General features: G+C 34.7%; 1 protein-coding gene across 1 annotated transcript; it reads right to left on the reverse strand.

Moving 5' to 3' along the window:
• Positions 1-9,141: 9,141 nt before the first annotated feature.
• Positions 9,142-10,507, reverse strand: LOC125803108 (protein CFAP210-like). Its single transcript, XM_049481831.1, has one exon. It carries the CDS (start codon positions 10,380-10,382, stop codon positions 9,231-9,233), a length of 1,152 nt encoding a protein of 383 aa, XP_049337788.1. The 5' UTR covers positions 10,383-10,507; the 3' UTR covers positions 9,142-9,230.
• Between the last annotated feature and the right edge of the window lie 1,032 nt (positions 10,508-11,539).

Raw genomic sequence — 11,539 nt, forward strand, 5'->3', positions numbered from 1 at the left:
ATAACATTTAATATACAATAGACGAGTGTCTGTATTGTAAATATAAAGGTTTTGTGTTTATTTGCTGCCACCTAGCTGTGTCATACACAGTTTCTGAAATGCTATTTGAATTTGGGATTATATAAAATATAATATATAATGGAGTTACGAGCGTTTTGCATAATAAAATGAATGATGAGTGTGAAATTTTCACCCGTTATTCTGATGAGTATAAATAATTCTATAGATATGGAGATATTGGAGTTTAATTCAGATCTAGAAACATTAATATGTATTTTTATGCACTGTAGTGATTTATTAGTGAATAAATGAGTGTGAACAGATGTAGAGGTGGTTTAGAAGTGCATGTATTTTATTCTGCTCCCGGTTTTTCGGTATTAACGCTAAAAAGGCGTTGCGCAAATTTCACCCGACCAGTAAAAGAAAGGGTCCCACTAAACGTTAGACGTCTTGTAGACGTGCAGGTCGGGTCTATACTGCGTCCGTCGGTCCAATACCGATTCTGCACTTCTAACACGCGCGTGAACTAGCTCCGCTATGCAGTTAAACGTTTGAACGTCGGACCAGGTGACTTTTTTGGAACATTAATTAAGAATATATGTATTATTTTTATATTAATTTATCAACCTTGTTTATATATATGAATATATGTGAATATATATAATTTATTATTAAGCATTGTTTATTACTAATTATTAATTTTTTGTATCTATTAAAATAATTAACGAATTTAGGTATTATTTATGTTTTTTTTAATGCAATTTGTGTGGAAGATTTTTAGGTTGATTTCAGCCGGACAGCTCCTCTCTGATTTGCTGAGACCGCAGGTCATCATAACCCAAAATCACTCCACTCTGATCTGTGATATTTTTAGGTGCTGCAGAAGCGCAGCTCAGTAAGGTAAATTTGGGGGCAGGTGGGTTAATTTTAGGATCATGTTTGTGTTTTTACTTTTAGTAGTTTTTGCTCTGAAGTCTTAAACCATCAGATGGATCCTGGTGCAGCTTCACTGCACAACAAGGTGCCTGGAAATAAAATCACTGATCAAAAAATGGTAAAAACCAGCAGCACTTGTTGAGAATTTCTGATTCAAAAATAACCAAGCATTTCAGCGCTCAGGCCTTCATCAGGGTTAAAAAGAGAAAAGTTAATAAACATTATTCCAGCTTTTAAAACACACATGATTACAAAACTACCAATGAGAACACTCCAAATACTAAAGGTCACATGATCAGCCAATGAGAGGCTGGCAGCTCAATTCCACAGAGGAACCACTTCCACCCAAAACTTCTTAAAAGTCCTTCTGAAATTCATAAACACAGTTAATCATCCATTTTATGGAAAAAGACTTTAGCTCAAGAACACAAACACAGAGGAAAAAACAACCAAACTGAGATACAGACGCACATTTACCACAATTACCTAAAGAAACTATTTTTTTATTATGACGACAATATTCAAAACTAACATCAACACGTACAAAAATATATATTTCAATAACATCCTACCTCCCCAAACATCACACATCAATATGTCACATTAATATTCGCCTTTTAAACAACTAAGAATTAAACTAAAACAGCTGTATGTTCAGTAATATAAAAAATAAATAAAATAAAATAAAAAAGAGCTAATCTAACAGAGAAAGGCGATTTAAGGGTCTATCGATTTTCTCCAAGGAGAGCCTCAAAAGCTCTAATTCCTGTATAAATATTGACCATAAAGGTTTAGACTTTCCATATTTACATTTATGTTTATAGTATTTTACCAATATAATCATATTATTAACAAGATATATTTTTTTGTTCTAAGAAATGTATCTATATAAAATAGAATGAGAGGATAAGGGGTCTATGTTCATGGTTCATGGCTAATTGTCAGGAGGCTGTGCAGAGATTCCCATATCGTTTATTACAGGTAGACGGAGAAAGAACAGGTGTTCATTACCTATATAACAATTATCACAATCCATTTTAAATCTCTGTTTTATAAACTCGTTTGATGGATAAATATCATGTAGAGTTTTAAAATGAATTTCTTTCATTTTTGGTGGGAGAGCAAATTTTAGGAATTTTGTTTGTAATTTATCATGGTCTTTCTTTTCATAATTTTCCATGAATTGTCTTATTATTATACCCGGATGCACTTGTTTTATTAAGTATTGTCTTAAGAAACTGTTGTTACATTTTTGATGCAATAAATGCAAACCATTAATATTGATTTAGTTTAGCTGTTATTTTGGTCCTTCGGTATCCTTTTTATTATCTGGTCATAGTCACTTTTTGTGCATTTAACATCACATTTCCTTAAAAAAACATCATATTTATACATGTTGCCATTATCATCCAACAAGTGACTAATATTTTTTACAAAAAATATATTTTTCTCCATCCAATTTTCCATGAACATAGACTTCCTTCTGTGAAGAACATCCCCGTCTAAAGAAACTCTTTTAATGTAAAATCCTCATTCATACCTTCAGGAAATAGACTTCCCTCTTTTTTCTTTTTTCTGCTTGGTATTTCCTGCTCTTTGTGTAGTTTGTATTTGTTAAAAACACAAAACAGAAAAAGAAGAATTTAAAGGTCTTTTTCTTTAAAAGTCTTACTACAGGGTTAGTTAACTCATTTCCTGCAGTCGAGCTTCTGTGTTCTGTAATTCTGTCTTTTAGTGGTCTAGACGTCTCTCCCACATATACTTTTCCACATGGACACTGGATCATATAGATAACATTTTTAGTTTTACATGTAATAAAGCCTTTTATATTAACCAAACATTTGTGTATTGGATGAGGAAAATGCTTTACGTTTTTATTATATTGACAGTTTACACCAGGGGTGTCCAAACTTTTTTGTTTTAATTATTATTATTATTATTATTATTATTATTATTATTATTATTATTATTATTATTAATAATATTATTATAATTATATTTTATATCTCCTCCTCGTTTTTGATGGTTTTGGTGCAAAAGCTTCTGGGAATCTGTTGCGGATCATGGAGCAGGTGATCTGAGGGGGTTCCTCGGGCTCGGGGGTGGAGGGGGTGGATGGAGGAGGTGAGCTCTGGATCTCCTGATCCGGGTCCTGGGTGGAGATGATGTCTCGGTAGAGGGAGATCTGTGATTTGAGGAGCTGGTTCTGCAGGAACTCCGCGTAGACGCTGGGCTCGAGCTCCCGCACTGCGCTCCGCACCGCGCGCTGCTTCTGCTCCTCCATCAGGCGGAGGGTGGCGCTCTGCAGGCGGGTTGAGGAGGCCTGCAGGGTGCGGCCGCAGCTCTCCGCGTTCTCCCGCAGCACCTCCCGCTCTGAGAGCAGCTCCGACTGCAGCTCCCGCACGCGCTGCTCGAGCTCCGGTATCTCCACCGTCTTACAGCGGAGCAGAACCTCCCGATCCTTCAGCAGCTCCTCCCTGTGCAGATCCAGGTCCTGCATCTGCTTCTGGAGCGCTGCTACCTGCTGCTGCTCCTCGCGGGAGGCCTGCAGGTGCTCCTGCCGGGCCTGCTCCATCTGCCGCGCGCCCTCCTCTAAACTCACCTGAAGCTCGCGCTCCAGTTTCCTGAAGTCGGAGCTGTAGTTCCTCATCCAGCGCATCTCCTCCTCCTTCAGCTTCCGCAGATCCGCGGTCAGTCCCGCGCGCCTCACCTTCAGATCAATGATGCTCCTCCTCAGCTCCTCAGCCTCCTCCGTCTCCCGCTGAACGCAAGGATGTACCGCAGCATCCTCCTCCTCCGCTCCTCCCTTCTTCATCTTCCTCTTATCCTCCTCCATCATCTGAATCTGTCTCTGAATCCGCAGCGCTCTTCACTATTTGTACTCTCGCGCTGATGACGTCATCGCCGCGGCAGCGCGTGTTCTCGCGCCAGGGACGGAGCGAGTGATGACGTCATCGCCGCAGCCTAAAGTGTGGTGTGTGTGTAGGGGCGCGCGCGCGAGAGAGAGAGTGAGACAGATACAGACAGAGAGAGAGACTTTTACATAGCATTTATTAGCAGAGAACTATGTACAAAAATACACACCTATAGACATTTACATGGTAAATATTGCACATAATATAAATGTATAAAGTAATGCGTTATAAAAACTGGACCTGAGGAACTAAATACTTTAATCAGCTGTAATAATAATAATAATAATAATAATAATAATAATAATAATTAATATGAGGACATAATATCACTCATATTGATTACTGGCTTTAATAATTGTTGGGAAATCCGCACTACCCCTTACTGCGCTGTTTCCAGTGCGTTTCCTGGATTCTTTAGAGAGATAATTTATTAATAATTTATAATTTTAGTAGAGATCATTTATAGAGAGACAGGAAACTTGATCTTCAGCAAATTAACAATTTATTAAAACAGAGCTCTGAGAACGACTTCCACTCACAAGCAGCTCAAGAGAAGAAGTTCAACGATTATTACATTTTCATCACCTTTTAACAGCAAAACCCCGATTATTGTGTAAAAAAAGGACAGTGAAATATAATTTGCAATATATTTAATCACACTGAGGTTTAGAATTATACGTATTTATAATAGAGAGTGGGAAAGGCGTAGCGTCACATGATCAGTGGAGTATTGGAAGTCTGATGTGGGTGCATTCCGGGAAGTGGGATTGAACACATTTAATAATAATTTAGAAATATTAAGAAATAAAATAGTAAAAAATAATGAAAAAATAAAAGAAGTACAAATTTTAAATCAACATTTATAAAAAAAAAAAATATATATGTAAAAAAACAGACATTTGAAAAACAAAAATACCATGAAAAAAAAACAAATTTGACACATAAAAAGTAAAACATGTATAAAATATAAAATAAGTAAATAGTAAAAGTATAATAGTAAACGTAAAGTAAAATGTTAAAAATGATGAGAAGTGATTAAATGAATAATAGAACTAAGAACAAGAATAAAAATATAAAACATTAAAATAAAATACAAAAATAAAAGTAATAATAAATAAATAAAATAAATAAATAAGAAAAAGATAAAGTAATAAAAAAAGTCATTTAAAACAGTCACAGGCTTTCTGATGGTGATCAGAAACTAAAAGTTAACTAAATGCTTCTGTAGATTCTGGCTGTTAACATGTTTAAAATAAGAAAAATAGAGGCGGGAGTTCTATATAATAAAAATAATAATAATAATAATAATAATAAAAATAATAATAATAATAATAAATTATACACACTTGTTTTTAGTTTTCTGTATAATAAACTTTAAATTCTATAATTATTTTAATATATTAAATGTAATATACAGTTGGCACTGTATTGTAAATATAAAAAGTGTTTGTTTGCTGTTTCATACCCAAAAATGCTGAAATGCTAATGAATTTGTGAATATATAAAATATAATATATTTAATGTATAATAGAGCATTTTACATAATATTAATAATGGGTGTGAAATTTTTCCCATAACTTTGAATAATCAGCGGTATGGGGTAAATTGAGCACATGGGCGGGGCAAGTTGAGCTGTGTTCAGTTCTAGTAAAGGTTTTGGGATAATAATTTTAAAGGTGTTGTGCTTAAGGGACTTTTTCTCCAAGAAGACCGAAGAATGGTTGTGAAAAACACCCCACAAGAGGTGTGGAAAAAAGGCGGGAAACAGAACAAAGGAAATGCCACAAAATGGCTTGTACCAACAAAAGACAGCTTTAAAGTTCAAATAAACCAAACTAAAACACTAATAAACTCAAAACTGTCTGTCTTAAATCTTATCTTATCTTATCTATCTAAAAAACGGCTCATCTTACCCCAGTCTCCTCTACCTCTTCTGTGTCATTCTGTCAATAATGGTATTTTTCCTTTCTCTCACTTTACTGCTGGTTCTCTTAAGAACATGCGTGCTGGTTGCTCTGCTTGTTTAGTGCTTTATTTCTCGTACAAAATGCAGAAACTTGATTTTATAATTTAAAAAATTATACTGTAAGCTCCCATTTAGATTGCATTGGTCCCCACAGCTAAAATGGTGCACTTTTATGCTAGGTTAATGACCTCATGTTGTAGGTCATAGACACCATAATTGATGTGTATAACACATTTTTAATTATCTATTTTGGTCTATTTTGGTCAGCATAAAAATACCTATTAAAGTTTCTAGATCAGAATAAAACAGCAATATCTCTATATCTAGGGGAGACTGGGATAAGTTGAGCCGAAGGGTAAAAACACTTTGGCTCAACTTATCCCAGTCTCCCCTAGATATAGAGATATTGCTGTTTTATTCTGATCTAGAAACTTTAATATGTATTTTTAATCACTGTAGTGATTTATTAGTGAATAAATGAGTGTGAACAGATGTAGAGGTGGTTTAGAAGTGCATGTATTTTATTCTGCTCTCAGTTTTTTTATATTAACACTAAAAGTGTGTTGGGTAAATTTAAAAAGTTATTAGAGCCGTAAAATCAAATATCAAAAATGAAAGTAACTTTACTGTGATTCCTTATTGTAGTGTTACCTTTACATTTCATCACTCCTCTTGTTTATTAATCTCTGTGTCATTTAATAATTAGTTCACACATTAATTAATCATATAATAATGTTTATTACTGTAATAATACTGTTAATTATTACTCTTATTGTAGTGATACTTTTACATTACCTCTCTCTCACATTCCAGTAACTCAACTCATTATTAATTAACACTGGTTAATACTTTATCATTCATTACATTTTTAAATTACAATTACAATTATGAATAATTTTAACTAGTTTCAATTGGTAAATATTTGATACAGTAATGAATCCTATAACAATGTTTATTACTGTTATAATACTGTTATTAATTGTTCCTCTTATTGATCAGGGTAAAGTTAGTTTAATTTTTTATATTGGGATTTTCTGCTCTAATAACGGCTGATTCTAGAATCAGAACAGAAGAATCACAGAGAGACTCATCCTTCCTTTTACTGTTCATTTTACCCAACACACTTTTAGTGTTAATATAAAAAATGATACATTTTAGTCAAATCAAATCCTCACATGCAGTTCAGATTCGTGTGCTTTTTACTTTCTGATAAAAAAGTAGCTTAAATTCAGGTGGATTTTACACTATTTATGTAGTACATTTTATTTCAATCAAAAATATGTATTATTATTATTTCAATAAAGAAAAACTAATCAAATCTTAAAGCAGGATGTTCATTCCTACAAGTGATCAATACGGACAATAAAGCCAATTAACAATATGCATATATGAACACTATATATATAATAACTGTGTATTTGTACACATCTGTCCAGCCATCTCATCTCCAGCTATCTCAGCTATCTAGTAATACCAGTCTACATATGTAAAACTAATATATATTTATATATATATATATATATATATATATATATATATATATATATATATATATATATATATATATATGTATATATATATGCTAATGCATATCCAGTGGCTGGATGACCTGTCAGGTACCAAGAGTTTTTAGTGAACTGGGAAAATCTGCTTTTAGCTACAGAACAGCAGCGAGCTGGAGTTTACTTTTTATGTCAATTTTGTTTTTTATATGGTATTTTAGAATTGTCTGTTATATATATATATATTATATATATATTTTATTAAATGTTTATTTAAAATTAGTGCTTTTATTTCTTTTTTTTTTTTTTTACTATTTTATTTCTTATTATTTCTAAATTATTATTAAATGTGTTAAATCCCTTTGATGTTATAAAGGCTCGGAAACATTGTAAAAGAGGGTCACCCTCAATGTTTGATTGATTGATTGATTGATTGATTGATTGATATATGCTTATAAACAGGTCTTTATCTAAAGTATTATCACAACGATCATTACTTTGCCTTATGGTAGAACATAGTAGAATTACTGTACGTTTATTACACTCTGTAACTGTAGGGGGAGCCCACGAGATAAAAATCTCAATCCTACCTAGTGGAGCTTTAAAATAAAATATGCAGCTTAATCTCAGTAAGTAAGATTTTTATCTCGCTTTTTATAGAGTTTTTTTTTGGAAAGAAAGATTTTTTAGATATAATTTTAGAGAGATTTATTAGAGAGTTTTTGTTTATAGTTTTTTAGAGAGATTTTTTTTAGATTTCTTTTAGAAATAGACTTTTTAGAGAGTGTTTTATTTAAGAGGGATTTTTATTTTGAGAGAGAGTTTTTTTATATAACAGGACAGAACATGGGATTATTTTTGTGTGTATGTGCATATATATATATATTGATTTGTATAAAAAGAACCATAACATACCTGCACATACACACAAAAATAATCCCGACTGATTATTTAGCTTCTGCAACTGCATATAAATCTATAAAATGTGGAATAAAGAAAAATAAATCACATGAGCAGAACTTTACATTTTCAGACTCATTCTCTAACAAATAATAATAATAATAATAATAATAATAATAATAATAATTTTGTAAGAATCTCTATTATTTTATGTAGTTCATTTTCCAATTATTTTTGTAGTCAACTTTTTTTTATTACACTTACAACCCGACGGACGAATTTTACATCCAAAATCGCACCTTTTGTTCTCAGCTTAAAATTAATTACTCACAAATCCCTTCATACATCATCTATATCCCAGTGCAGTAAAGCATCTGCGATGAATCCATTGGAAATACACCTAGAAAAATAAGATCTCCTTAAAACAGTTTTTTAAACATGACTTTAAAGGAGAACTCTGGGTGTAAAATTTACTTTTTTGTAGTAAAGCATGATAAAAGGTTCTTACCTGTGATCAATGATGAGAGCTTCAACTCAGAGTAGATCCATTACTGTACTGATAATATATATATATATATATATATATATATATATATATATATATACACATACACACTATGTGGAGTTCATGTAATATATATGTCTATGTTATTATCAGTACAGTAATGGTGCCACTCAGAGCAAAAGTTAGAGTTATTCATCAAAGGTAAGAACTTTTATCATGTTTTTTTTTATCATCCATTTTCCACCAGAGTTCTGCTTTATTAGCATATTCTACGTTCAACCCTCCTCTTTTATCCGGGCTTGGGACCGGCAAAGTGCTCTTAAAACAGACACTTTGGCAGAGTTACTTTTTTTATGGTCTTTTTTTTTTTTTTGGATGGATTGATTTTTTTTTCTGTGTTGTTATCAGAGCTCTGGTTGATTGATTGATTGATTGAAGGAGCGCTCTCTCCTCTAGATGTTGTTATCAGAGCTCTGCTTTATTGATTGGTTGATTGATTGGAGGAGTTAGGGCATTGGTCTTGGTTCAGGATCGAGATATCTGGACCGAGCTCCATCTATTACAGGGCCCAGTCCTCCTCCGACGCCCCGCTGGGCCGCCTTGCGGAGCGTGTAGGAGCTCCTGCCGGCCGCCTCGGCGCTCTGGATGCAGCGCTCTGCGTACCGCTGGAACCGCTCCTCCTCCTCCTTAATTAGTTGGGCATCGCGGCTCTCCAGCAGCAGATCTTCTTGTTTAAGGCGCTGCTCCAGTTCTTGTTTCTCGGCCATCTGAAGAGCGTTGAATTTGTTTATTTCTTTGCCCTTTTCTCGTTTTTTCTGAGCTTTGATCTTTTGCTCTTTGAGAAACTTTCTATCGGCCTCTTTATAGGAAGCGAGAAGCTCGGCGTCGTCGCGTTTCTCCTTTAGACGCAGGCGCTCCTTCTCTTTTCGAGAGGCTTTGGTGTATTCTTTAATGGAGTCCGTCATCACTGCTTTCATCTCCTCCTTCTTGCTCTGCAGCTGACGGATCTTGGCCTGATCTTCTCTCTTTGCTTTAGAGATCAGCAGGTCCTCGTCGAGGGGCTGTTTTTGGAGCTGGAGTTTCTCCATGCTCTGGGTAACGAGCTCGGTGCGCTCCTGCCTCTCTCTAATCTGCTGTTCTCTTTTCTCTAGCTGGAGTTTGGCCTGCTGGTCTTTAGAATCGAGAAAGAGCTTTTGCCGTTTCTCCTCCTCCTCTTTCCTCAGAGCTTCTCCTGCGAGAAGCTCCTTCTTCTCCTCCACCTGTTTCTGAAGAGCTCTGCAGAGCTCCATCTCCTGTTCTTTCTTCTTCTGCTGAAGAAGGGATTTCTCCAGGAGCTCTTTCTGCAGTCTGTTTTTCTGCATTGAGCAGTACTCTTCATCCTGAGCTTTAGAGGCCATCTTTTCTTTTCGTTTCCTCTCAATCTCAGCCTGTATGTCCTTCTGAATCTCAGACAGACCCACGGTGCTCCGGAACTGTCTCACTCTCTCTGATTGGTAGAAGAAGATGTCCTTCGCCCGGGAGATGGCCTCCTGTCTCTGATCCTCCCTCTGTCTCCTTGAATCCATAATAGCAGACGCTTCTGTTATTATCAGTAAAATATAAATGAAGAGATCCTGATGCAGGACACTATTTATAACCTCGTGACCGTATGACGTCATCGCAACGGCCGCGCGCCGCTCGCGCCTGCCAGAGCGGCGGTGATGACGTCATCGTTCTGAGTAGGTGCGCGCGTCGGGAGCGAGATGCTTGTTTTAGTACTTCTAATACACTTACACATACTGTAGTGTATATATAATATAATTAATGTACTTCCAATACACTTACATTACATTACACTCAACAATCACAAATATAAAATAAATAAAAGCATGAAATATTATCAAAAATAACAAATAATAATGATAACAGATAATAATGTGAAATAAATAGAATAAAATATTATTAATTATTAATTCTTTTTTTTCTACTACATACATACTGAAGTGAGTTATTAGCGTTCTTTCAGTGCTATCTGGCAGTTCAGTGGTGTTTACTGAGGACGCACTGATACAGAGAACAACTACACAGTAAAATCTATAGTGGTAAAGTCACAGTGTGAACATTTTTTGACTCCCTGGGTTTTATCCTAACAACTCTCAGTGTGACAAATCACAAAAAGTTGGAATTATTTTCCAGAGTTAACTAAATTTTAACTCTCAGTGTTTTATGTCTCAGACTCCGCCTCCAAACTTTACTACACTCCCATTTCCTTTGTGATTCTGCGACAGCAGGAGGTGTGTTTTTCCCTCCTCAAACTCTCCTTTAAATTAAATATATTTTGCATTGTTTTACCGTGTATTAAATGTGTTTTTTTAGTCTAAATATTGTTTAAATGCATTTCCATTAATCCTGTGGAATCATTTTTAGGCTCCTTATTTTTTTTTCACAGCTCTAGTGGATTAACTGCTCTTCACAGAAGATGGTAAGTTAAATTAAATATTAATATGCTGCTATTAGTAGTTGGTAAATTGTATTTATATACCTAAATATAATAGCTAAATATAAATTCTCACTGTGTGTCTCTTCAACAGAGACTAGTTTCAGTGCTATTTGCCCGTTTAGCTAGTTAGCTAGCTAACCTAGCTAACGCTAACCGAGGTGAAACGGGAAATTTCTCACAATAAACTGGTTAGCTAAGCTAAGCTAAGCTAAGCTGAGGAGAAGGATTAACCTACGTTCTATTAAACTACCAAACTTGCACAGCTAGCTGATGTGAAATAGCGACTTTTTAAAAGAAACAACTAACTAAGTTAGCTGGTTAGCTGGCTAGCCTTGA

The sequence above is a fragment of the Astyanax mexicanus genome, chromosome 1, assembly GCF_023375975.1.
Source record: "Astyanax mexicanus isolate ESR-SI-001 chromosome 1, AstMex3_surface, whole genome shotgun sequence".
Classification (NCBI taxonomy): Eukaryota; Metazoa; Chordata; class Actinopteri; order Characiformes; family Acestrorhamphidae; genus Astyanax; species Astyanax mexicanus.

Excerpts from the sequence above, each read along its gene's own strand:
- LOC125803108 (XM_049481831.1), bottom strand. The coding sequence starts at position 10,382 with ATGACGTCATACGGTCACGAGGTTATAAATAGTGTCCTGCATCAGGAT.